The sequence below is a fragment of the Suillus discolor genome (genome assembly GCF_016758755.1).
Source record: "Suillus discolor strain FC423 chromosome Unknown F5147scaffold_110, whole genome shotgun sequence".
Lineage (NCBI taxonomy): Eukaryota > Fungi > Basidiomycota > Agaricomycetes > Boletales > Suillaceae > Suillus > Suillus discolor.
The window spans coordinates 1-26,678 of record NW_024541357.1 but is presented as its reverse complement, the minus strand read 5'-3'; the positions used below and the strand labels follow the sequence as shown (position 1 = coordinate 26,678).

The following is a 26,678-nucleotide window of genomic DNA, read 5'->3' as shown; positions in this document are numbered from 1 at the left end:
GTGCGTACTGAACTGAATTACTGTAATTCCTTCGATACTTGTTCTATACCTTCATTCCCCCGAACTCCACAACATCGGGAACCTCAATCCATGACCCACCGAATGTCTCGAGAAATAATCATAATCGATGTTAACTGCCAGACATCAATATGCAACTCCATCAGAATACTCGAGCTACTGACCTGCTGCTGCAAAAGAAAAATGATAATGAATAATTACCGCACGCTCGTCAAGAGTGAGATTCCTGATTACCGTGGGCCGCTCCGGCGTCTCGGATCCGTCTTGGCGCGTGGCGTCAGGTGATTCCAACATTCAACCGTAGCCTGTAGGAACTGTATATGAATATGGTACAGATGAGTGCGAATCTCTTATTTCTCCTGAGACTGGGAAGCCGGGATCTCGTGCAGCTACCGTCATCGGTGTGCATCAGTGTCAAAATGGTAGCTGGATTGTCACCGCGAACAACCTCGCGCTATGCACTGAACCAATGCATACCAATGACAACATCGTGCAAGCTACTCCAAACTCCACGTCGGTGGCGAGCGAGCATTTCTCATAAGCAGTCAGAATCTCGACAACCCATTCACCAGGCTGCAAACGACGACCGACATCAGAAGACACAAGGGCATGAGGAATAATGAACTCAAATGAGACTCTAACAGGAAGGGGCCCAATGAAGGCCAACACTAGGATACAGAGATTGCGAGACAAGGAACGAGAGGCAAACGCAAAAGGGACACACAAGACAAATGACCGCCAGCCTACATTCCAGAACGATCGCAGTCGCCTGGGTTGGACAGATGGAATAATTGCACAGATTTTGCAGGATAAAAGTGAAAGCTATGAGACCTACTCCCTAACGGTAGCGGGAAAAACACAAAGTGGTGATATCGCTCAGCCTTATGCCTTTCCTGCGGCAGCTGCCTTGGCATCCTCTGCAGCAGCGACAGCAGGGTTCACCTTCTTGCCATCTTTCCATCGAATGCGTGGGGGAGGGGCACGGTTACGGCGGCCCTCGCGTGATCGTACACGTACAACTAGAAGTGACAGACGAGATTCATAGGTGTAACAAGAGAACGTTCGAGGATACGCACCATGCGAGTGAATAGCGCAAGATACACAATATGCGATTTTGATATAGAGTTTTGGAATCACGTATTCTAGCGTTGTTACAAGAATATGAGACCCCGTATATATAGACGATGAATTCGAAGGATCGCACCTGGGTAGACACTAGCTTCGCTGATATCTCGAACGGCCGCGCTCTCGACCATGTTCCTCACCGTGAAACGCTTGATAGCCTTATCTTTTGCGACGCAACGGGAGCAGTTCGAGCAACGAACGAAACCGACGTGGCCACGGCCCTTCTTGTTACGGCCGCCATTTCTTCTTTTCTTGGTCTGTCAGGGAGAGGTTGAGTCAAAGCCTTGTATATGCCATGTATCTGAAGGAGGTGATGCCAATCCGTCGCATCTCCGAAAAGAAACAGACTGCGACTCGAGTATACGAGATATCTGAGGTTCCGCAGGTGGCTAGAGGTGACTTACCATGTTGCAAAGTTTCGAGGTGTCTTGAGGTCGTCGGACGTTGCTTGTCGTCGGTATCGATAGCCCAAATTCTAGCCACGGCAAGTACCGCAAAGGCTCTCACGCTGCGTCAACACACCAAACCTGCCCTAAGTTACCTTGCGGGCTGTCAGTCACCTGACATGAACATCATGCTGTGCAATCACAATCAAATTGCAGAAATCATTTAATAGAAAACCATCAATATCAAAACACAGGATTAAATAAAAATACCACAAACTTTACAATCAAGTTATCAGACATATTCGAGGAAACAAGGACGCTGTTGTCAGAAGAAAACACCCCATACATAACCTACTTGTAACCTGCTGTATAGTTCCCACGAATAAAAAATTGCCCGGAGCAAGGTCATAAGTAAGTTCGCACAGCGAACCACTGTCAGTGAACGTTTGAACCCTAACCCGACTCACAGAGACCGGAAGCTTTACATTTCATCACGCAACGAAACATATCACTCCACTAACAAATCATGTTTGATCGAACGAGCGTTCCGGTAGTTGAATCCAGTGAAGTGAATGTCCAATATGTTTTGATGCTCACATCTTGTTCAGAATACGGACATGAATAGTTACGTGTGCTGTATGAAACTAAGGTTCAACGCCGGCCAAGATAGGAGAATTATATTGAACTCGGGAGCGAATCAAGTTGCTACGTCAAGGAGCAGCTAAACCTAAACTAGGCAACTCGAGCCCGGTCTCTACTGAGGATTCGCCGTCATTATGTTGTTTGAAGTATGTAGTAGTGTGTGGACGTGACGACCTTGATCCTACGCATCCGGAGTGTGTAGTTCCTTTTATGCCCTTAATTCGGCGTCGCCTCGCTTACAAGAACAGTCAATCAAGGTGATGTGCGGTTGCAATGAAGAGAATGAGGGCATTTACAGCATCAAATGGACAATAGTGGACTAGTACCTCATCGGCGTATCACCATCCACAAGGACGGGTATGAATGACATGTCAACGCTCAAACTCTAGCGGTCGAATCGACGCGCAGTTTACGCTCTAATGCGGTGTCCGCATGGTAATAGCCTCTGAAGACGCATTGGATGTGCATGTGAAAAGTCGTAATCTTCTGCCGGAGGTTGTAGATGATCGGTGAGGTGATGCTCCACAGCATTCAGACACTAATCGATATCGATAAGCAGTCGGACAATTAATCGGTGCGAAGGCACGGGGCCGAGTCGGAGAGTAGGAGTCGACGATGTCCGTGATGAAGAGACCGAGACGTTAGGCCGAGGTTGACACTGGGCCAGGTTCGAGGGAGCACGCGGGAGTCATTTGAACAGTGGCTCGACCATGGGCCAGCGCTACTTCACGTGGGACCATTCAGAAAGCTGTTCTGGATACATGTGATTAGCACGCTTGATATTACGAAAGAGTCACAGTTCCATGTGCCAATTGGCTGAACTCGAACTCACATCATGATGATCTTGAAACTTGACACGCGGGGTGCGAAATAGAAGACTTTCCCAAATGAGGCAATTTTAGTATTCGATCGTGTATACGGAAGAGCGAAGGGTGTGCCGGATCCGTGCTCGCACGAATTCTAGAAGTCGACTCCACAGGTAATTTTTTTCGAAGCGAGTGATAGAATAGTTCGAAGATTCGATCAGGTGCCACGTTAACAAGGACGAAACCAGGCACTCACTGGTAAATGCTTCATGTCGTCACATTCTCCCAGCATCAGCGGTGACCGACGCTACATGAACTGCGACGGTAAGGTCAACTCCGTACGACACGGTGACTGGTAGAGAGTGCGATTGATATTGTTTTGAGGGAACCTGTGCAATTGGCATCCCGACGGCACCCAAAACCAGTATTAATCTTACCATAATTGATCATCAATACTAAAGACGACGATGCGTTGCTCTCGGCGAATGTATACAGCAACTACGAATCGCGAGGGCTCTGAAACTGTGCGGAACGTTCAATTGATTCAGGAAGTCATTTTGCGCGTCGAGCCTATCGGAGAATGCACTGTTTGCTATATTCCAAGTCATGTAACGTGTCAGTCGGCGTTAATGGAAATCCAGCATACAGGATCGACTACCAGGGCCTGATTGTAATCTGTCACCGATGGCCTGAGCCCTTGGTCGATCCTGAGGAGGCCAATAGGGCCCACTCCGTTTGGGGAAAATCGCCCGCCCCACTAGAAGATCAGGAAATGGAGTAGGATTACGATAGGCGCTAGTATTCCTACTCTAGCAAATGTAACCGGAGCGTGGCCTATCCAGAGCAATAGCGGCAATACATGAGCCGGACCCATAGTCAACTGTGAGGACTGCTCAGCATCCTTCTGGGTACTACGTCCACCAGCGCAATTTCGGGTAACTATTGACGGGTGCTCATGCCACCGCCTGGTTACGTGGATAATATCATCATTTCTTCCAAAACCCAGAGCTCAAACGCCGGATCCGGGTGGAGAGAAGCACTCACTCAGCCACTATTCTGACAGTATCGAAGCACTTCGGAAATGGGGTTTTACGATGATTTCAGACCGTAGTAACCAAACAAAAAGGCAGTGCCAATCCGGGGGGTTCAATATACGACAGCGATTGGGGCACCTTGTAAAAGACCCTTGATGCGTCTTTTGATACTGATGCCAATAGTCCATTTTAGTCAGGTTCGGTACAATTAGCGTGACGGAGATGGATGTAGACCTGACAGCAAAACCCAGCGGTGACAGGTCAAAATGTTAGCAGCCTCAGCATCCAAAGCGACGCCAGCCTGTGCAGGGCCGCCTAAAGTCAGGGGTGACCACAAATTGACCCGGGTTGCACGTGATTGTTTATGCCTGTACAGCCCAGTAGACGGAGATAGGCCAAGGGTGAGATGGAGTGCTAGTCCAGGATCCAATCATATCAAATTAGTAACGTGAGTTGGAGTATGGTCATCCAATAGGCACTTACCATTCCACTAGCTCCTCTAGCATCTGAGATCTAGCTAGTGATGAATTAAACGCCTCCAGAGGCCGCTGCTCACTGTTTAAAATCACCAATCAGGGTCGTGACCGGATGCAATTATAGCTACATGCTGTAGATATGATGATCTTCGGTCTCACGATAAGGCTTGTATAAATTAAACGGATATATATATGAAATGAAGTCCTAGGATGACAACTATCGTAGTACTTGTGCCGACAAACAAGGATGGTATTGTGCACAGCAAGCGCGCCGCGGTAGAAGCTGGTTGGCGGATAAATGCGGAACGAGTAAAGTTGATCGTGGGATTGATATCTCAATTAGGAAATCGAGGTCTCCTTTGATCTCGGAGAGAAGTCGACTAAGTTATGGCTTAAGCCGAGTACCATGGAACGTGAATGCACCAAGCGACTCCCCCCCGATAAAGATGGAGATTAGTTCTTTCAATTTGTTAACTTGATCCGCAGACCATGTCAATATCTACAACCTGATATCAAAACTACAAATAGCCCTAGCTTCACTCCATTCCATCTTCCCCACCATCCATTCATCATGACTTGGAACCACCTTCCAACTGAACTCCACTTAGCTGTTGCTCGCTTCCTCCCTCCCCGGGACACTCGTGCTCTTTCACGTACCTCCCGAACCTCCTATAATATTCTCGCCCCTCAAATCTTTTCCGATGTCACAATTACATCTCGTAGTGCTCTCAAATCATTCGCCATGCACGTACCAGCCAGATACGGGGCCCATGTAAGGCGTCTTAGCGTCTGCACGAAACCCGGCGAGAATCCAGTCACACAAGAAGTTGACTGCACTGAAGACCTTGCAACCATCCTTGTCACTTGTTCTCGCCTGCGGTCCCTATCGCTCTCGCTCGCGGCATCACTTGATGCATCCAAAATCACATCTGTGTTTGCTACTCTTGCAACGGTTCAAAAATTTGAGATCGGCTGTTGGGGTCAAGAAGAGACTGCGCCTGTGTAAGTCATCGTGACGCTATTTGCACAACGTTTGTCTGATTGGTCCCCCACACAGATCTGAGCGTGTCGCAGTCTCCCTTGCCGCGTCCTTGTCATCCCTCACTCATCTCACACTGTCCCGTATCACTCGTTCAGCACTGCATGTAGACAACTGCTCTCCCCCGGGCGTTCCGTTGGTGCTCAACGACCATGACGTCCCTTCTCACCCTATCCTCGGAGAAGAGCTTTGCCTTCCCAGCCTCCTAAAACTTCCCACTCTCAAGTCACTTGAGCTGAGGGACGTATGGATCGATTGCGATGAGAATATGTGTGTGCAGGGGAAAGTGGCACAGCTGGAGCGTGTATCACTCTCCGGAAGCATGTACAGAGATGGCCAAGTAGAGAACAAGGCCTGTTTGGCGTGGCTTCGGGCGTGCGGTCCTGTATTGCGGTCCTTCAAAACAGGAATTCCTTTTGGCGAATTTCAACCATCTACTTGCCTCGGAAAGGACTGGATGGCCGCGGAGCATGAATCCGTCATTTCCCCTCTACCTACTCTCACAAACTTTCACGTGGATGCCGAGCGAGTCGCTTTGGATGACCTTCTTCCCATGCTCAATGTATTGTCCGCTTGTGAAATCAAGCGGATCACTATCGTCAACGCAGCAATGTGTGCTGCTCAGGATACATTCACACGGGAATGCGCATCTGATGAATTCGAGGATTGGCAGGATGCTATCGAACAGTTTCTCACTTCAAACCAATGGGATTCTCTCAAGAGCGTGGAGTTGGATTTTGGTGAAGGTGCTCAAAGGGTCTGGAGCTTGTAAACTGCGTAGTTTTTTTTTTGGGTTAGTGTGGATCTTTTTGTTGGACTTTTTTTTTCCCTCGGGCTCCTGTAAAACAACCCATCCCCCCATGCCGAATCAGGCATTTCATTGTATACTTATTGTTCAATTGCTAGATGTACTGCCTCTTTATACCAAAGATACCAGCTCCGCCTAAGGGAGCAAAATTATTCGCTAGATTGCCTGCATTTGCGTATCTGGTCAAAGCATTATGTCCGAAGACCCTGATATTTAGCTAGACCTTTGCCTAGAATTTACAGTCTTAGAATATCATCATCACTCTTGAAATACACGCCATATATGCTATTGCTCAATTCTACCGCTTCCGCACGTAGCGGATCGGCCCTTACAGGATGGGCTCGGACACTGCGAAGGGTCTACGGGAAGTATTCGAAGCTTGACCCTAGCTAGTCTTCATCGAGTATAAGTCAAGGCTGGGCTAAGAAGCGCCAGCCGACCGCCGACGATTGTCCAGTCACAGGCCACCAATTGACAAGATTCCGTAATATGCATATATACGGCTACGTAGGGAGCCGATGGTGCACAGCTCCAAAATTTAGGATTGCAATGCACTGGAGCTCAACTGCATTCGTATTAATTCCATATGTGTCATTCTGCGAGTCGGATGAGTCAGGGGCAGACAAATTGGACCCGTACTCACGATTGTCAGGGACGAGTGATGACATATCCGTTCGATTCGAACTTGTAGATGGACGGCGACGAGAGATCCGTTAACAGTAAGGTAATCCAGGAATCAATTGCGGCACTTATCGCAGGCCCTGATCACCAACGGGATCGGCATTGACTAACCTGGCAGTTGATCAAGATGTGGAATGGGATCCGTGTGGAAGGACCTTGCGTGCTCAACGGACTAAGACATTTCATCCAATGTGCGCAGTGCCGACTCGGTCAGAGACAGCCGTTCCAGTTCATACGGCGACGGCTGCTTCGCTCTGGGGAGCACAGTCAGGAGGCGTTTCCGTCGGATACTGAAATTCCGCTTGTACGCACAGGAGATTCTTTTAACATGAGGCGTAGGAAAATATGGTGTTGCGACTGCGCTCGACAGGAATGACTGAAGGTTCCGAATATATACATACGGTGACGGCCTGCGCATTTTTTGCAGGTCATTCCATTGTCATCGGACTAATGTCTAGTGCTTGGAAGTGGATGATGATTTGAAGCGGCGATACGGTGAAGGGCTGGGCACGCCAGCTACAAATGCATCGGTCATCAGCTGGAGGCAAGTTTTAGCGTTCCTTCGAGAAAATCGTTCGAAGATGATCGATGACTTGCGAGGCTGGCAAATTATATTTTCCAACACCGTGAGTAAGCACTGGTCTGTGGTTCATTGAACTTCTTTAGAGACGCTTTCGAGAACGTGGACACTCACGTATGGTTTGATTTGATTTGAACAGGTGTCAATAGATTTGTCTTCCAGTCGGTCGGTGCCAACAGGAATCTAGTGCGTATTTCAAAGCATATGCGACACATATGAAGGTGACCGTTAGAACAACAGTCGTTCTTGTTCTTCCGCGACAACGGTAAAGTGAACAAAAATTCGACATTTCTCATAGGATGAAGCTGAAATCAGAGATAAATCAGCGCTAAAAGAGCTCACGCAGAAATCTGTGGCGAGCTGATCTGCACACAAGTCATCTCGAAAGGGCATGGCGGCGTCAGGGAAAAGAGGTCAGAATGCACGTGACTTGTTACGCGACGCGCCCATCATAAGGCATGTTCCCACACGCTTTGGCTTGCATTAGTTTCTTTCGGGTTCAGCTTGTTATTTTCACTTTGGTCGTCATTCGGGAGTCGGGACACCATCAATTCCTTCTCTCTTCCCAACCACGATCATCATCTACCAGCTGCGTTTGATTCCCAACAAGAACAGGTTTATATCATTAAGGAAAATATTGGACTCCGTCGTTGCAAGGGGCAACCGTGACATCCTGTTCTGGGCCACCAAGACTTTCGACGTTTCTTCCATTCGTGTATAGCCTCCTTTGTTGCGAGCCTGGACAAACAAAGGTGTTTGTTCTTAACGACTCTCCTCGTTTCCTTGCTTCTTACTGTGCATTGGTTACATGGATACCAATAGCCACTATGCACAAGCACTCGCTTTCAGTTCCAACTGTACCCGCCTCTGCCCCCACCTCACCCGCTTGTACTCGTCTGAACCGATCAGAGCGGCTATTCGCGGCACCAGTAACTCCCCAGCGTTTAGTCCGCCCTCAAAAGGCTTCGTATCGATCGCCAGTTACCCCCGCAAGCACTTACTCTACGCCATATACACCATTGAGCCTCCGTTCATTCTCGACTGCATCAAGTTCAACTATAACCACCCCAGGATCGGCTTCTAGCTTTAATAAACGTTATACTGCGTCTCCCTCGACCGAAAATGATGCAATTTTTGTGGACAAGAGTCTTGCGGACATAGCTGAGAATTGGCGCTCGCGTGCCAATGACAACGGTATTAAAGTCTCAAGTGCAGATGACTCTAATTATGGCGATGATGAAGGTGCGCATACATCCGTCAATTGTTCTATGTTACTCACGCAACATTATGAAATTTTGGTTGTCATTGCTGTCCTATTTCGCTCCTCCGTGGACTAAAACTGCATATATGCGCATTTAGCCAGCGATTTAACTCATTCTGATATGAATTGTACAGGTTTCGTAACCGAGGAAGGTTTGTCACTGCCATAAAATGCTCCGTTCCGACACCACTGATAGTTTCCTATATAGCACTTCTCCCTCCGCCGTTCTTTGCAATTCATCGGCGGTCTCAGACGATCTCCAGCACAGCATCACCTCGCACCCCGCTCTCACCATATGCTCTGAGAACCCCCGCTCGCCGCGCTCTTGGAGTGCTGAATACACCGCCACCAAAACCAACAAACGTCAGCCAGTTAAAATTCAAAGGAAGCTTGACTGATCCCGCGCACACACGACGGCGGCCTTCATTTGGGCAGGTCAGTGACTCACTTCTTCTTGCTGATCCGTATATATTGATCAGCTGATGCGGTACACCGCTTTCTATATGTAGATGTCTACCGACCTCTTCGACATCGACGAGAACACTTTTGAACCTTATCCTCAGTCATTCCCTTCAGCTGAATCTTTCTCTTTGCACGACCCATTCTTCGGTTCCGTTCTTCCAACGATTACGGAGTGTGTTCAACAGCATTTCGGCGAGTCGTTTTTCCAAGCAAATATGCAATCGAACGCCACCGTCACCTCGTCAACAGCCTGCTCTGTCTGCGGTCGTGACGGCGGTCGATTTGCAATCCTCAAGCCGTGCGAACACCCTCTATGTTCAGGATGCCTTACAAGTGCCCTCAACATCGTTGGTGAAAAAGCCATGCAATGTGCTGTTTGCAAGGAGTCCGTCGTAGATTTTCAACTTCAAAGCCGGCCATTTGATGACAGCTCCATGGTCTCATCTTCACCTCAGCATTTTAATTTCCTATCCGCTTTCACTCCACTAGACAGAAGTTCTTCTCCCTTGCAACAACGCCCTCGCAGAGCCAACAGACCTCTGTTACCCAGCTTTGAGCCCGTAGCTTTTGCGCCACCCATGGACCAATTCCCCGTCCATTTTCAACGGGATTTGTCCCCTCCCAACTTTACCCCAGCCCCTAAGCAACAAAGAGTCGACAATGTGGTCCTTCGCATTGACAATGTGCCTTGGGTGGGTCCATACTTCCGGCTTTGTGGCGTATCTGATTTGTCGCAGGATATAACTCCGCCAGCTATCATTACCTGGCTCAAGCAGCCCGTCGTCCGAGTGCATGTTCTATTGGATTCGCGGGGTAAAACTCTCAGCCACGCATTTGTTGAGCTTGGCACGGAGGAGTATGCGAGGGCTGCTTTACGTGGCGTGCAAAACTCTGTCCTCGGCAAAGGCAAGCGTGCGCGGGGGGTCACCGTCACTCGCAGCTCGCAGGAAGAGCTGATGCGTTCTGTACGACGTTCGTGATCTAAAGCCTCTATAAGTCTGACAACATTTGGCAGCTGTTCCCGACATGGAAAGGCGGTTTCGAGGGCTCTAGATTATCTTTCACTAGCTTGAGGAATGATCAGGTTAGGGGGGCGCTCGAGATGGGCATCATCACCGACGCGGAACTCAAGGCCTTGTTGCACCTCGTGCAGTCACCTGGCGTATGTTATTATGGTTTCGCTTGTTATGTTGTTCGCTGAGGCTTTTTAATAGTCGCACTTCCTGAAAGTTCCCTCTCTTCCCTTCCATTTCCTCATCAGCATCCTATCCAAGTTCCCGGTGGACGTTGACGGTCGAGTATTCTGCACCAACAACCTTCGAGATAACTTGTTCAGTACGTGTTCTCCATTCCAACGATGCCTGAAGTAGTATTTTAACGTCATTTTCATACAGATCTGACTTATTGTGAGTTCCTCATATAACTTGACCAGCTGTGACCTAATATCCCGTAGCGGCGTTGGGTCTTCTCATGACAGGGGTGGGGAATGCGATAACGGAAGGATCTCATTTGCTGGATGAACTTCTTCAAGCTGCGGTGACTTGTCAAGGTATTGTTTTGCTGATATTTTTGGATTTAATGCTAAGCGCCATCATCCGCAGCCTTTGCGCCACAACAAGCCCAGATGATTTCCAGTCTAGTGAGGCCTTCTATTCCGCCGTTTGTTCCCGCTTTCCAACTGCCGGGCGGGCACTTCCGCACTGACAGCGGCGTCTTCATCCGTGACAACGATATCCCTGTCCCTAGTCCATACGCCACTCTCTCCGCTCCTAGCCCTCACGGTACTGTTCCTGCTCTCGGCCCATACAACGACATTGCCCGAGAGTTTGGCGTTGATGAAGATCTGATTCAAAAACTGGCCCAGAGGCTGAACGTTCTGCGGTGATACCCGGATGCCTGCTTCTTCATTGCACCACGACCCACTTGTTCCGGACCTTACTCCTAAGCATGACGTGACTTCATGATTATTTTCTTGTTACCTCAACGTCTTCCCCTGTTTCTTGATGATCGCTAGTCGACTTCATATTTCTCGGGTTTTCGGTGTATCCTCGATCTTGCCCCCTCTCTCATGTCTAGTTACCACACTCGCTATGGAATCCTGCATTGCTCTCTCTCCTTGCAATCTCTCGGTCTCTTTTGCCCTGTATTGCTTACTTGACGACTATCCCAGCACTGCTTTGTATCGTAGACCCATGCTGGTAGAGCTACCATTATCAGATATCTGCATATTATCCTTGGCGGTGTCATGAGCTATAACGTGACCTCGTTATCTTACGTGACAACCGCGGCTCCCTATCACGTCCAAACATTGACAAACCCCGTTTGGGCCGCGGCCCAGTAGTTTTTTGACCCTGCCTAGAACCTACTAGTAGCCAACCTTGGTCATGACGATCAGAAAACTAGTACTGTTGCAATGTTAGCGTCAGTGCACAATACCTTGTCTGTTCCCCACCAACGACTCTCACAAGGACTTTAATCCCTCTCGTCAGAGCTGACGAACGAAAATACCTCTCGCCTTGTGGTGCAAAGCGCTCTTATCGAGACACAAATATCTCTGCACATATATATGCCAGTGTCCATAGTATATACCTGTTCAGAGATAGACTGTCTCAGATACCATCGTCACTAGCCTTGATGACTATTTCTCCCATACAGTGGTTGAAGCTCTCGACATGGGAGCTTGAGCTCGAGAATACAGCGTTTGCGACAGATAATAGATGGAGCAATCATGATATGGACCCTACGCCTCTTCACTTGCGAACGTGGAGGTATGTGTTATCCCTTACTATGATTTCCCAACACATCTGACTGGTCTTCTTTGTACCAAGTTCATGGAGTTATGTTCGTGACACAGGCCAGTTGCCAGACAGTTCAAATTAACACCAATGTTTTCTAGGTGTCATATTGGTTTTCCGATGCCAGTAACATCGCTGTCTGGGAGGCGAGTTCAAAAAAGATGCGACGACCTGGTTGCGACTGATGTCAGACAGGTTGCGAGCTCGATGTTAGCTATTGGTCTTTCCTGGTGAGTTTTCACTTATTATATCTTGAATAGGATTGACAATCTGAACACAGGAGACAGGCCTTGCCTGCCATTGTTGTTGCGTACTGTATAACGGCTGTTCCGATACTTCTCACCGGGACTATTGGTACCCGCCTGAGGGTTCCATTCTCGGTCCTTAGCAGGTCGTCTTTCGGATTTTGGTTCAGCTACTTTCCTGTTATTACGCGAGGAATAATTGCCATGTCCTGGTTTGGAATTCAGGTAGGGCATTGTAAATCCATGTGTGGTGCTCTCTCTGGTTTTGCTAACAAAACATGAACAGACATACAACGGTTCTGAATGTATCTATCAGGTACATTAATTGCTGTGGAAGATTAACGTATTTTAACACTATAATCTTTCAGATGCTGAAGGCCATATGGCCGTCTATTGCCCATGTCCCGAATCACATACCGGCCTCGTCAAACACCACCAGCGTTGGCAAGTGCTCATTGCTCGAGCGCACGTACTTTACTGACCAGAATCGATGTGGCCAGGCATGATGTGTTACATTCTTTACTGGCTCCTCCAATTTCCATTCATGCTGCTGTCTCCTCAGAAAATACGTTATCTCTTCATGGTCAAGGGCGTGATCGTCCCATTTGCCTGGCTTGCTATGGTCATTTGGGCGTTCATAAAGGTTCCTCCTTCAGTTGGACTATTTGCTCAGCACGCTACAGTGCAAGGCTCTGAACTCTCTTGGGCTTGGCTGACGGCACTCAATAGCGCGCTGAGTCTTTATTGTGGATATGCGGTCAACATAGCGGATTTTACGGTTTGTGACTACATCACATCCTTCAATACGTTGTGTTGATCTTCGAACAGCGGTATGCCACACATGAGAGAGCGTTAGTTCGCTTCGGTTGTGGTACATGAATCATTCCTGACCTGAATTAAACAACAGACAATATTCACAGGCTATCATTATTCCAGTAGCATTCACGCTTTGCTCGTTCGCTGGACTGGCCGTGACGAGTGCAGGAATTGTCCTCTATGGTTCGGCACTGTGGGATCCCCTACAGCTGATTGACCAATGGGACAATCGAGCAGCGGCGTTCTTTGCCTCGTTCGCATTTCTGCTGACGACCATCGGGACTAATATTAGCGCTAATGCCCTTGTGGCTGCTAACGACCTCACAGTCTGCCTTCCGAAATACATCAACATAAGACGCGGTCAAGTGATATGTGCATTTATTGGTGGATGGGCGTTCTGTCCTTGGGAAGTTCTGGCAAAGTTTGTTGACTCGACATATTGTCCTCTTATTTTGCTCATTCATCTGTAGAGCATCCGGGTTTCTGTCATTCCTGAGTGGCTACACCATTTTCATTGGACCATTCGTTGGAATTATGATTGCCGATGTAAGTAAACCAATCGTGATCGACGGCGCACACTGAAGTTCTGTTAGTACTGGCTGATCCATCGGGGTCGAATTGACGTCCCAGCGATGTACCAAGTTTATGGTCGATACCGCTATACATTTGGAGTGGCGAGTTCATTTCACTGGCTAGCCCGGATTGTGCACGTGGCTGAGGCTCGTTAACAGAACTGGCGTGCTTTGGCAACACTCGTGATTTGCATCGCACCAGCTATGCCTGGGCTCGTTCACTCCATCAATCCGTCCATTAACGTTGGAGGTATCCATAATTTATTTGCCATCGGGTGGATATTTGGAGTGCGTACACTATCTACGTTCACCCGCACGACTCACTGTTACTTCCCTCCTTTCTTCATAGTTCTGGTCAGCATTCGTCGTTTATTCCGTCCTCTCGATGCTGTTCCCGGCTCGGGACACATATGTAGAGAAGGCTGTATTACCCGATGATGTGATACCGCCATCGGCCTCTTGTGATTCTACGGACGAAGATGTGGAGAAATTAGACAAGGGTAACGTGACTCCTGAGACTGTATCGGGGCTCCATGGCTTCCACAAATAGAAGAGAATTTTCGGGCGTCATTTTGTTTTCACACGTCGAAATGGTATTCATACTATTGCCACACATCAGGTTCGCGTACCAAAGTTCCCAGTGACGGAAAGAATGCGGGGAAGAGCAGTAGCTATCAATGCGCCAATGGCACAACCAAGCGCTAAAGTCGTGCCGGTACCCAGGACGCCCGCATCCCTGGAAGACAAACGGTGCAACTTCGGTCTTGGACCTTTGTCAAAAACGCTGGAGCACGTTGCTTTAGACTCAGGTGCTATGAGCAGACCGGCAAGACCATCCACGCTTGAGAGGTTCTGTCGCATCCAATATGCTCTAAGGCCTTTCGGATTAATCTCTGTGGAGACAGTAGCGCGGTCATGTGACTCTTTTATGTCGAACGATCGGAGGAGTTGAGTGCGGTGCGTAACAAAGTCATAGATTGGAACAGCAGTTCCACACGACTAGGGGAATGATTAGACCCAACTTCAGAAATAGGTTAGATCGGAGATACTACCGTTAGACACTGGTATACATCGATGACGATAGCCGCACGAGACCCCGGTTTACGAGTCTCAGGAGGAATAAGAGATTCATACTCTTGCGTGCCATATTCGTATACAGTCCCTGCACTGGTTGTCAGAATGTGAGTGATACAAGGGAAGTAATGTTATCATGTACCTGTCCCATACAATCTCAAGATCCTAGGAGGTCCCTCGAAGGAGTGAAACAGAATCGTTATGCGACCATTCTCCCTGATATGAGATATAGTCTCCACACCTTTAACCCAACAGTTGAATAAGATGAAAATCAATCAACAATGAAACACTCACCACTTCCAGTCAAATCCTCGTACCAAACTCGGTGAGAGTTCACCACATGGAAGCAATCCGCTGTACCCTTGGGGGAGAGATTGACGTGTCCACCAGGACCAAGAGGAGCTGAAGCAACCCAAAACATGTGCTGTTTCCTGACCCATTCAATGAGAGATTCAGGTATTTCATCATAGTACTTGGCCATGGGGATTATCTGGCTAGCTTGGTGTCAGTCGACCTAAGTATAAGTAGTGCGCTGGTTAAGTCCGATCGGTGTTTAAGAAGACTTAATTATAACGTCTTAGATCTCAAGTATAACACTATCTGGTCATGGGGTAAGTCACTTTCAACCGTGCCATTGAGTATTACATCAAATAGAAGGAATTATTCCCATTCTTTTAGAAGATCGGACTAGAGGAGAGTGGGGAGAGCCAATCAGTCGCTGACTAGCGTTCCAGCAAAACAAATGCGTACGCACCAGGCTGACGAAAGGTTAATGCGACGAACCACTTTTCACCTTGAGTCAACCATCTCGCAACACAAAAACGTGCATAACTAGACTAGACAAGATACGGTTCAATAATGTCAAAGGTACACAAGGCCAGTTGTGTCAACGCAGCAAATGAAGCAGAATAACGAATACACACACGAAAGGTAAAGAGCACTACGCATATGGGCACGTATTAAGCTCGGGTGGTGAACATATCAAACTTTCTGGTAACAGATAGGATGTAAGGAATGGCAGTAGCGACCAAGGCACCAAGGGCAAAACCAATGGCTACACTTGCACCGCTGCTCTGGGAGCTTCCCTCTCTCGAAGATGAGTATCGCAACTTCGGTCTTTGACTGTCCTTGTTAAAATTATTGACAGGCGTCACTTTGGAATCAGGTGCCACGAGCAGACCAGGCAGACCATCAAGGCTTCTCAAGTTCTTTTGTACCCAATATGCTTTGATACCCTTCTTATTGGTCTCTGAGGAGGATACGGTGTCTGAAACGCGGTTGCGTGACTCTTCGATATCGGCCATTCGGAGGAGTTGGGTGCGATGTGTGACAAAATCATACATTGGAACAGCGAATCCACATGTCTTGATGGAACTGTTAGATCGAAAGACACCTGAGTAGATAAAAGATAGGCTACCGTTTGACATTGGTACACATCGATGACGATAGCTGCACGGGAGCCCGGCTTCCGAGTCTCAGGAGAAATAAGAGATTCGTACTCTTCTGTACCATATTCGTATACAGTTCCTACACTCAGATGTTAGAATGTAATTGAAGTAAAGCAAACGACCCTCGGCTTGTGAGCACCTGTTCCGAACAATCTCAAAATCCTGGGAGGTCCTTCGAAGGCACTGAACAGGATCGTTACGCGACCATTCTCCCTGATATGAGAGATCGTTTCCACTCCTTACTCGCACAGTTCTGAGTTAACTAGCGCAAAAATAGATCTGTGATACTCACCGCTTCCGGTCAAATCCTGATACCAAACTCGACGAGAGTTCACGACATGAAAACTATCCGCTGTGCCCTTGGGGGAGAGATTTACATGTCCGTCAGGACTCAGGGGAGCCGAAGCTACCCAAAACATGTGCTGTTTCTTGATCCATTCGATGAGAGATTCGGGTATTTCATCATAGAACTTAGCCATGAATAGGATCGTGCAACTAACTTGGTGCCACGACTTGCGGTGGTAGAGGATAGTAGCCGCTTGAACGTAACGATACCGTTGTTTGCAGCTGTGTGCGATTCTGATGAGATCATGAAATCTTAGTGGCACGTATGGCGAAACAGGAAATCCCCTTCGGACGATGTTTGACGCCAGCAGATATCAAAAACAGCGAAGTTTGACCTCACTTCATCGCCTGTACGGTAACATGTTTCAACAAATAAGCAGAGATCTGAAAGAATGTGTACTTACACTCTGGGATCACGGTTGGGAACTTGTCGAAGATCTCTGAAGCGTTCGGTGTTTCTCGGGCCAGCTGCTTTTATCGGTGAAACATATTTGAAGAATTCGGTGCTGTTGCTAGGCCTCTCATCACTGAAATTCGCTGTCTCCACTTGTCGACCGCAGAGCACTCGTCGAAGTGAATCCGAGTGACTTAAGTTTAAGACTTATATGTGCGAAGTTCTCACGGTCACGAACTCCCTTGTTCAGGCCTCAGGCAGATCACCCTAGTACTACTACTTAGTGGTTCAACGGACTCGTCGACGGTTCGTCAAACGCGGCGGGCAGGGCCTCAGACAGGACGTACAAGCATTTTAGTGCGTAAAGCTTCGCCTACCATCGTAAAATTACCTTGCCTGTTTCTACTTCACGACTTTCCTGAAGCTTCAGAACTTGTTGCGGTCCTTCTACAGCAAAATCATGAGCTCAGAGGGTGTATTACAGATTACAATACCAGGTTAGAAACCATGCATCTACTCCGCGAAAGGCTTTTAATCTTGAATTGTTCAGACTTTGATGATGGTGACTTTCAATCTACTCCCATACCCTTCGGCAGGTCTGGAGGACATGGCTTTGGTGCATTCGGAAATGCAGGTTCAGGCCCAGATTCACCAACTACCATGACACCCATTGCACTTCCTGAACGTAGTGACCGAAGCTACTTTCATAGTCGTGGCGATTCTGCGGCATCAGAGGATTCTTTCAGTTCACAACCTGTTCGTCAGACTGGCAAGAGCTCACATACGACCCAACCTTCCATAACTGCAAGCTCTCCGTTTTCCAAAAAGCCATCTTTTGCATCCATCAGAAACGCATTCAAGAAGAACACCGATGTACCGCCATTACCTCCACTAGACTACCAAGCATATCCCATTCTCAAGAATCCTTTTAACCGCTCGACTTCGTCCTTGCCTCATTCCACCTTGACATCTAATAAGACATTTAATGCTACAAGTCCACCGCATCCTCGCCCTCCGACACCTGGATCTAGCGAATCACGTCCCCGCGCTCCATCAAGGGCAAGAGGGCATTCCACTGCAAGATCTTATCATTCTCAATCCGGGTCTATATTCCACAACTTGGACACAGGGAGTGATCATGGTCACGGCTTTTCTTCCTCCTCATCTCCTCCTCCTGTTCCCCGTGTGCCCGATACATTTGGTGCTCAGATGTTTAGTGGTGATGGGCCCTCGACAATGGAGGAAGATGATAAAATGTCATCGGGTCTTAAGACGCCATCCGATTATGCTCTGCATGCAGTTTTTATTCGGTTTGCTACTCTTGCGGAGGCAAAGATGAATGTATTCCTTCGTGAAACGCTGGTATTTACTTTCTTTTCGGATCGTTCGGGTACATGTCATTTACGCGCCTTTAGGATCACGAACCTTTGTTGTCGGACTTCATAGGTCCCTCGCTGGATCCCAAGTTCGATGACCTGCTGAGCTCTTTGGGAAAGATAGCTCAGAAACATCCCAGACCCGTCATAGACTCAATTATGCGCTGGAGACGCAGTCATAATGAAAATGTCAGCGCCGACATCCTTAAACATCATGCTAGCCAATCGCCTTTATGGATACGTGGTGCGAGAGTCCAAGAACCGTCTGCCTTACTGAATGAACGAAAGTCGCTGGCATCAATATATATCATGTGTCGCGCTCTGATTTCCGTTTTGTCCGTTTTGTCCAAAGACGCACTGGGGGATACACTGGGATTTACCTTGGAGGAAACAACGTTCGAGCAGTTTAAGAGACCGGATTTGAAGCTCCTTGCACAGTCAGCTAATCATCGGCTGAATGCTGAATTGTATGCTACGCTGCTCGGACACTTGGCAAACGTTCGGTGAGCATGGCATTTTTATTGCGCCAACATCCAAACTAATTTTCCGCCAGCTTTGTCAGTGTCACGGATCGATTTCTTGGCGAGCTCGAACCTGTGGCCAATGGTCAGGTAGCGAAAGACCTCGACACGAAGTATGAGCATCTAGTAAAAGGGCTCCGTCATGTTCAGCTGAGAGTGAGAACCATGTTTTTCGCTGTCTTTTTGTGTTTATGTGTCAGCTAGGTATGGCCTCCGGAGGCATTCGAGGAAGGGGCCGAGTTTCTGGAGTTATTGGCCAAGTCTTTTGCAAATGCGCATGGTCTTCGGTTTAAGATCGCTTTCGCCGATACGTTGACTCGACTCTTGCACCCCATTGGAAAGGTAATTCCTATTCCCTGGCTGGTACTGATATAGGCTAACACGACCTCAAGACGGCGCAGGCTGAAGTCAATCATCCACAATGGGAAAAGGCGATCGAAAGGATCTATCCTCGGGCTAAGGAGATGATGAGTAAGCCGCGGTATTGGCATATCGCTTACCCGTTGGCCGTCACCAGCCTTTGTGTTGCGCCTCACCAATACTTTCTCCGCAACTGGACGGCTTGCTTTGAGTATGGACTGTCGAAGATGAAGGTTCGGATTCGATGAGTTAGACGCTTTCCTGGCTGACTCCTGATATAGGAAAAGATCCATCGGATTCCTGTTTTGAATGGAATCGTTCGATTGATCTGGACATACCTGTATCGATGCCAGGAGCCATTAACGACGAGCACCACCAAGTTGGACTCCCTCCTCAAACATATATTCCCTGCTGGACGGTCCTCAATTTTCCATCACGAGGAACATCTTGAGCCGTTCATCTGCATCGTGCATTTTATCTTGTCACGTTATTTCGACTATGGGTTGGGACTCTGCATGGATTTACTTCAGGAAGCCGTCGTGAATTCTTCATCCACAAGTAATCTCATGGGTATTTTGACTCCTGAACGTGTCGCTGTATCGGCCCAGGCTATCCTCTTAACCTTGAACGCCTTTGAACGTGAGGAGTCAGTTCCTACATGGCCGTCTAGTGTCGATTTCACTGCTGTACCATCTTGGGATGATTATCCTTCATCTTCTGACGCTCTTCCGGCTGCAGTGGTATCCAGGCATGGAGTTCAAGAGCTGCTTGACAGATATGGAGCTGTAATTACCGCAATCGCGCGGTCAGCGAGTCAGTCTGTGGGTCAAATGTCTATTTTTGATGAACAGTGGTCGCTGTCGCGGTTCAACTCTATCAATGAAGAGTCCCACAACATCATCATTTGTCGTCGTCCCGAAGGGTCCTTTGCCTACCCCAATCATCTTGCGTCGCAGATATCTATGCTACAGACATGTCTGCAATCGTGGCCGCGCTGTTTGCACGCCTCTTTGCCCCTCATGGACGCTATCAATATACTCATCCGCAGTATTATACATGTTGAGCCTCGGATCGGAGAAGCGGCAGGAGCGGCGCTGAGGCGCTTTATGGCTGACGGGCGGTATGCGCCTGCAGTTTTGCGCCACTTTACGACCTTCCTATTTGATCCTGCCTATGTTGGGCGGGAGGGAACCGGTGCACGGCTTGTGCTCGAGAGTACTCGACTTCTAAACTTCTGGATTAGCTTGGTGGAAGGTTGGGTCAAAGGTATTCTGCAGAAACCCAAAGCGGACATCACAGCTGGTGAGAGGGAGGCCGTTGCCCTTCAAGGGGACGGGATCACTGCAGGAGCATTGTTTCTGTTATCGCATGAAGCTTCTACCGTCCGTTGTGTAGGGGTTAAGCTCATCCGCATACTCGCACCATTCGTTGCTCATATAGATGTGGTCGAGGGTGCCCATGCGGGTTCCTCGGTCCTTCTGAACGGGCTCCTCGATTGTGATGCTCGTGAGAATGCTCATTTCCAGGGCTTTGACGAGTTGTTAGACAGCTCAGAGCTGGACCGCTTGCAACAGTGGAGGCGGGCTGGGCGGAAGGACGTACTACTGAGGATCGCCGATAGCAACTATGACAAGGACAAGAAAATATGGCGTTGTGTTTTCCCGAGCTTCATCCAAGCCTCGTTCCAGCAACCGCTGAAAGTTGTGGTGGACTGCCGTGCCATGATCGAGGCTGCAGCATCTCGCTATCATCCTTCAATGTTGCACCTTGCCGGACTCTCGACTCTCAGCGGACGATTGCCGTCCGGCGCTTCTAGGGCGCCAGGCTCTGCTGATAAAGAGGGGTACAAGCAAGTCAAAGACAACATGAACTTGATCGATCAATGGTATTTGTGGATCAAAATTCTGTGTGCTACGGCCACTGTATGTGATAGCCGTGGTGGTGCTCCCATCCAAGCCGGTCGAGAACATCCACGAGCTTCTTCGGACACTATCTTCGAGCGCGAGCGAATGTCAACTACACGCTGCCTCTTCAGGTACCTGACACCATTCTTAGATGTGGAATATGCCCCATTCCGTGATGCAGCTGTAATCAGCATCAGTTCTTTTCCTTCCAGTGGGTTCTCACATCTTTTGGAGGATTTGAATCACTTTACTTTCCTGCAATCCCATGATGACGTTCGGTCGAAATCTGGATCTCCTGGGTCAATTGGACGTCCACGACGTCAGGCTCGTCTGCATTCGGCTGTTGCTCGTATTTACTTCCTCACCGCTCATCAGCTGCAGCATCAACAATCTTCTGCAAAGCAGGACGCAATTTCATATGCGCTCAGATTCATTCGGAATATGCAAACCTTCCTCATTGCCATAGAAAATCGTGACAACTACGCGCTCCAGCGCCTACGCCGCTATTTCTGCGGTTTGATCGAACGGTTCTTCGATAGTCTGGCGAATCTCGCTGACTTGGAACAATTCGTTTCATCGTACACGTATGCGACTCTTTACAGGCTTTGTGAAGAATGGTGCCAGTATGGTGTTCAGTCCGAATCAGCGAAGCAGCGATACATCCTCATGCAAAGAGCTGCGGCTGCGGCTGTGAATGACCCACAAGCCGAATCAGACTCTGCTGAACGGTTTCAACACGAGACTAAACTGCTCTCTAATGCAGCTGTGGGCGCCCTTGCTTCCCTTTGTGTAAGCAAAGCACTTCATTCGTCATTCTTCACAACTAACATAGTAGCAGCAAAGGGCATACTATCATTCTGAATCCATCGGTTCCTCATCACCTACGGATCGCCCTCAGGAACCTCCAAAACCTCTAGAAGCTGTACAGATCTTGGACCGTTTTCATCATGTCTTTCAATCTTCTTACCCTCAGGTCGTGATATGTGGAAGGTACTTCTTGATCCTTTCCATATGAATCATCTACTGATTTCTCTGTAGAAAAGCCCTTCGTTCCCTCATCTCCTCCAGAAAAGCGGATAAAACGTTGCTCGGCGAGGTCCTTCGACGCTGCTTCATCGATTCCAATGACTCATCATCCAGCAGCTCCACCTTCTTCGAGGTTCTGTCTGAGGTCGCGTGCAACGTGGATGTTGGCTCGTACACTTTTGCCCAAATCATATGCTTGGGCTTGACCAACCTTTGTCACGCTGATTCTGGAATTCGACGGAAGTCTCTTATGCTTCTCGAAGTCATGCATGAGCATTCCTCGGGCGTCCTGTCTTTTGGCGAATTTGAAGCTATGGCTGCCAATCCTTCAAGCAGCGTATATTTGCATGTACATCGACTAGTCACCGAACGTCTCTCCGGCGAACACCCCAATCATGCTGATGATGTGGTTTCGGAGATGAGTGCCTTGCTGATGCGTATGCCTCGTAGTGGAAACGAGAGGGTTGCCCTTCTACTGCTGCAGAGCCTCGAGTCTTGGGTCCCAAATATACAACTCACACTTGACTCCGACAGCGAAGCGCGTTTACATCCATCTTCAGCCAGCAGCCGCATCCTGTATCATCTACTCACCCTCACAAAACGATACAGCGAGAGTCACTTTGAACAAGTTGCCGCAATATGGACGCGATTCGCAGACCACCCCAACGAAACCTACGGAGCAGCCACCGTAACTTTCCTCATCAATCAAGCTCTCAAGGTAGCTACCTGCGCATTCATCGATTGCGCCTCCACCATCATAGCATGTCTTTCGCGTTCTGCTGCGGCGCTGCAAGTTTACGAGCTTCTTTGCTACTACTGCGAGCCAGAACGCATGGTGCCCTCCCTTGATCACCAGCTGAAGGAGCCTCCCAGCGCCGAAGACTTTGAACTGTGGTCTGATTTGAATGCTCAGTTCGCGGAAGAGCAGCCAAAGATACTACTGGGACCGGCGCAGTATGCGCTGATCTTACTGGGGTCTGCTGCAATGGAAGGACAGTGGACGTATGTCACTTCTATACCGGTCATTCTGCAAGCAATCTTTCCCAATCTTGACCATCGTGTCCCCCTTATGAGGATCAGGGCGCGTGGGATGCTCTTCCAGCTCTTGCGTGTTTGTATTCCAGGTCTTGCACAGTCCAATTGCTCTGCGTTAGTAGCGCAAATCAGCGCCTTGGAGGACCAAGGAGATTCTATATTTTGGAAGGATGATGACGACAGCGATATCGTGGAAACTCGAATGAGTGCGCTCTTCTCCCAGGTACTTCCTATGCTGCAGCCTCTTGTTCCGGCCCTGGAACAGACTGTAGGCAAACTGGCACTGGCCTACGTGGAGCTTTGCAACATGCGGAGTCTCGCGCTTCGTTCTTTACAGGTGCTCCGCGTATTGAATCTGCCTTTGAGTCATGCCGCGCTGGATCAGTTGCTGAGCCGTTTATCTGTTTCCATAGCAGACGTGGATCCAGAAAGACAGGCTTTTTCGGCGGAAGTCATCCGCACCATCACCTATATGGCTACGCTACACGAGCTCGACGATACGCTGCTTCCTCGTCTTTTTTGGACCGCACATGCAGTAATGTCAACCAGTTCAGAAACTGAATACATACAAGCCATCAAACTGTTGTCTGCATTCCTTGATCAGATTGACTTAGATGACCCCCATATCGTTGCCCTCATCGTTGCCCAGCGCCCTCGAGATTGGAATGGGTCCATCGGATTGCAGCAAGCCCTTTGGAGTGGGCTGCGTTCTGCCACGACTCTGGACGACACCTTCACAGTCCTTGGGAGACTGGCCAAACTGAAGTGCGCCAAATCGTTAGACTCTACCCAAACTTGGCTTCGAGACCTCTTTACTCTATCCCTACCTTGGTGCATGCACGCCATGTGCACTGATCAGCATGACGAGGCTCTAAACGACTTCTGTTCTTCAATCGCGGACTTGGCTGATGAAGATGGTCTGGAGAGCATCAATCGGATCATGGTCTCCTTTGTCAAGCGTCGCTTCAGGACCAAAGATGACTTCCTTCGTCAGTCCATTAGCAGTCTACGCGACCACTACCCTCCCGACGACTGGACCGATATCGCTACTCTTTTGTTGAGCTTAGTGCTCAACAAAGAGAGATGGCTCCAAGTGTACTCAATGCACGTGCTTAAAGTCTTATTCCAGCAACGCGCTTTGCAGTCGTTGGGCACGGAGCATCTCATGCCCTTATTGCGGTTGGTGGAAGGAGAGTTGGCGACGCAAGCTCTTGATGTATTGGAGGAGCCGACGAAGATCACTGGAGGACTCACAGCCAAACAGGTCCTTCGCATGAGCATGCACGTCTCAACGCTTACCGGTGCGGGTGCGAGTGAGGGGGAGACAGATATCTTCGGTGTTCCAGAAGAGTCTGGTTGGTGCATTGCACGCGTATCCCATCAACAAACCCAATGTCGGGCCAACGTCCTTGCGGTTGCGCTCATGTTTACGACATCATCACGCATATCTACGGTGTACTTCCAGCCAGAGGTGCAAGAGCCCTTGTTCGCTGATGAGCTCGATGAAGACTTGGGAGTCCTGGTTCAGGACCTGCACGAGCTAAGCGAGTTCTTCCAGAAGACGAAGCCTCAGACGCAACTCCTACCGAGTCAGCAGCTGGAAGATAGAGTCGCCTCCATTCTAGCTAGATCCACAAACGACTCCAACGACATGCCTCAGACACCATTCGGAGACGTATTCCAGATCGGTGGATCACGCGACCTTTCGGACGACTCTACGGACGAGTCTGATCCTGAGTCTGAGGTAGACGCATTCAAGTACGACTCTCCAGCGTTTTATCATTCCGCTCCCAATGGCAAGGGCTTGTATTAACTTATCTTCACCACGCTTTGCTTGTTATCGATGCATTATAGAATCATTGTAGTCTACATACATTATGGCAGCTCTAGAGTCATGCACCAGCATTCACGGATAGAAATTGCAGTATGATATGAAGTCCAACAGCGTTCGAATATACGATAAAGATCTGGTAAGCTCACCACCTGCACGACGTCATTGTCCAACAGGAACCTCTAGATGCCGCAGGGCTGGGGAGTAGAAGCACGCCAGCTCGCGCGAACCAAAGCACGCCAGCTCGCGCGAACCAAAGCACTCTTGCTCGCATTCCCAGAGGACTTAGAACACCTTTGTATCTGTGAGATGACAATATATTGTAGAAATGTGAGTATATGCATGTACGTGTATCTGATACAATACTCGCGACTGACTTTGACCAGCGAGATTCTGCTGAATGACATCCGACATTCGCACCATGGTGGTTTCTTGGTTCAAGAAGTGGACTTTGCGCTTGGTCGGATGCACGTTAACATCCACAGACCTCGGGTCGGGGTTGATGCCGCGTAAATGATGACTTTATATCGCACTGGGAAAATTCGGTCTTACCTCAGATACACAAGAGGGGGTCGTCGATGCTGTTGTCCAGCGGTGCTTTTAAGGTTTAACGCAGAAGTGGGTCTGTGTATGATCTAAAGGCGAATTTCATCAGTACTTATTCGCGTGGCTAACCCAGCGTGTATTTCGCCTGCTGCAATTCGGATTCGTGAAGTCTTCTTATTGGTTGAGAGTCTTGAGACAGATTGTGCGCACATAATGCCAATGTGCCATGCTGAGAGTCACATGCTGCGCTACATCTCATCACGTGATTATTGGTGGTTGGAATTCGAATTTGTGATGAAGTTGCCCTTGAGCTTCCTTGATTAAAATTTCTCCTAAAAAACTTAATCGGCACTTCGGATACGGGGAATCGAACCCCGAGCTACCGCGAATTCTAAGCTTGAGATCTTGAGAGGCGGTAATGTTAACCATTACACCATATCCGATATACCAAGTATCATTCGGGTCACATCAATGCATCAGCACTACGGTAGTACGAGGACTCGTTCGATGTGAGCGTAGATGGCCAAATAAAACATTCTCATGTAAGCTTCAATGGAGTGCATGCCTCAAACATGAAGTTATCATGATATCATACAAAGATCGGGCCTACATAGAACGATCTTTTACCATCATGATGGTAAGGTCTCAGTTCAGGCGCCGCCACTGCAAAAGTTTTGGCGTCAACGCTCGCAAGCACGTGTTGGTCATGGTCCGAGTCGTAGCCGCCTAAACGACTTGCTGTGTTCCACTCTGAGTCTACTCTGTCTGCTCATCTGAGACTCTTCCGAATTTCACTAGCTTTTCTTGGAATCCAATATAGTACCTATAACTTCCTCATGTCACAAGCATCAGCCACCGACGACCCCGAGGAGTGAGTTGCAGCTTCCTGGAATCTGTCACCTGTCTAACAGAAAGATAGGGAGAATATCAATGTCGAACCTTTGGCAGAGCTGCCATCATCTTAAAACGACTTGCTGTGTTCCACTCTGAGTCTACTCTGTCTGCTCATCTGAGACTCTTCCGAATTTCACTAGCTTTTCTTGGAATCCAATATAGTACCTATAACTTCCTC

General features: G+C 48.6%; 7 protein-coding genes and 1 non-coding gene across 8 annotated transcripts; 4 read left to right on the top strand and 4 right to left on the bottom strand.

The window, feature by feature from the left end:
- Positions 1 to 431: 431 nt before the first annotated feature.
- Positions 432 to 1,686, bottom strand: F5147DRAFT_38928 (ribosomal protein S26e). Its single transcript, XM_041429557.1, has 4 exons — positions 1,548 to 1,686; positions 1,223 to 1,400; positions 1,095 to 1,160; positions 432 to 1,037 (listed from the first exon to the last, which is right to left on the bottom strand). The coding sequence occupies exons 1-4, from the start codon at positions 1,548 to 1,550 to the stop codon at positions 901 to 903; spliced, it is 384 nt and encodes a 127-aa protein (XP_041285944.1). The 5' UTR covers positions 1,551 to 1,686; the 3' UTR covers positions 432 to 900.
- A 3,197-nt stretch (positions 1,687 to 4,883) lies between these two features.
- F5147DRAFT_725647 (uncharacterized protein) lies at positions 4,884 to 6,493 on the top strand. The gene is made up of 2 exons (XM_041439128.1): positions 4,884 to 5,489; positions 5,545 to 6,493. Exons 1-2 carry the CDS (start codon positions 5,059 to 5,061, stop codon positions 6,296 to 6,298), a joined length of 1,185 nt encoding a protein of 394 aa, XP_041285943.1. The 5' UTR covers positions 4,884 to 5,058; the 3' UTR covers positions 6,299 to 6,493.
- Positions 6,494 to 8,047: 1,554 nt separating this feature from the next.
- F5147DRAFT_38856 (uncharacterized protein) lies at positions 8,048 to 11,305 on the top strand. The gene is made up of 10 exons (XM_041429552.1): positions 8,048 to 8,837; positions 8,955 to 9,008; positions 9,065 to 9,291; positions 9,366 to 10,010; positions 10,056 to 10,283; positions 10,334 to 10,480; positions 10,533 to 10,653; positions 10,713 to 10,724; positions 10,772 to 10,867; positions 10,920 to 11,305. The coding sequence occupies exons 1-10, from the start codon at positions 8,423 to 8,425 to the stop codon at positions 11,201 to 11,203; spliced, it is 2,229 nt and encodes a 742-aa protein (XP_041285942.1). The 5' UTR covers positions 8,048 to 8,422; the 3' UTR covers positions 11,204 to 11,305.
- A 729-nt stretch (positions 11,306 to 12,034) lies between these two features.
- Positions 12,035 to 14,359, top strand: F5147DRAFT_620521 (cytosine-purine permease). Its single transcript, XM_041432609.1, is given in 15 exon segments — positions 12,035 to 12,086; positions 12,147 to 12,159; positions 12,215 to 12,259; positions 12,309 to 12,343; positions 12,394 to 12,583; positions 12,645 to 12,674; positions 12,727 to 12,806; positions 12,823 to 12,827; positions 12,859 to 13,136; positions 13,187 to 13,209; positions 13,266 to 13,595; positions 13,645 to 13,720; positions 13,768 to 13,848; positions 13,906 to 14,034; positions 14,096 to 14,359. 15 exon segments carry the CDS (start codon positions 12,052 to 12,054, stop codon positions 14,294 to 14,296), a joined length of 1,551 nt encoding a protein of 516 aa, XP_041285941.1. The 5' UTR covers positions 12,035 to 12,051; the 3' UTR covers positions 14,297 to 14,359.
- A 2-nt stretch (positions 14,360 to 14,361) lies between these two features.
- On the bottom strand, positions 14,362 to 16,747 carry F5147DRAFT_587068 (uncharacterized protein; the record flags this gene model as incomplete). The annotated part of the gene is made up of 8 exons (XM_041431965.1): positions 14,362 to 14,745; positions 14,799 to 14,908; positions 14,963 to 15,061; positions 15,115 to 15,314; positions 15,799 to 16,184; positions 16,238 to 16,347; positions 16,408 to 16,506; positions 16,561 to 16,747. The coding sequence occupies 8 exons, from the start codon at positions 16,745 to 16,747 to the stop codon at positions 14,362 to 14,364; spliced, it is 1,575 nt and encodes a 524-aa protein (XP_041285940.1).
- Positions 16,748 to 17,241: 494 nt separating this feature from the next.
- Positions 17,242 to 25,076, top strand: F5147DRAFT_841097 (cell morphogenesis N-terminal-domain-containing protein). The gene is made up of 9 exons (XM_041444347.1): positions 17,242 to 17,504; positions 17,558 to 18,369; positions 18,423 to 18,886; positions 18,937 to 19,060; positions 19,109 to 19,246; positions 19,297 to 19,497; positions 19,546 to 21,957; positions 22,007 to 22,158; positions 22,207 to 25,076. The coding sequence occupies exons 1-9, from the start codon at positions 17,468 to 17,470 to the stop codon at positions 25,040 to 25,042; spliced, it is 7,176 nt and encodes a 2,391-aa protein (XP_041285939.1). The 5' UTR covers positions 17,242 to 17,467; the 3' UTR covers positions 25,043 to 25,076.
- A 269-nt stretch (positions 25,077 to 25,345) lies between these two features.
- On the bottom strand, positions 25,346 to 25,555 carry F5147DRAFT_587078 (uncharacterized protein; the record flags this gene model as incomplete). Its single annotated transcript, XM_041431966.1, has 1 exon — positions 25,346 to 25,555. A coding segment is annotated over one exon (210 nt), but the record flags the coding sequence as incomplete, so codon positions are not given.
- Positions 25,556 to 25,958: 403 nt separating this feature from the next.
- On the bottom strand, positions 25,959 to 26,049 carry F5147DRAFT_t124. The gene has a single exon. It is a non-coding gene; the product is annotated as a tRNA-Glu (tRNA).
- Positions 26,050 to 26,678: the final 629 nt, after the last annotated feature.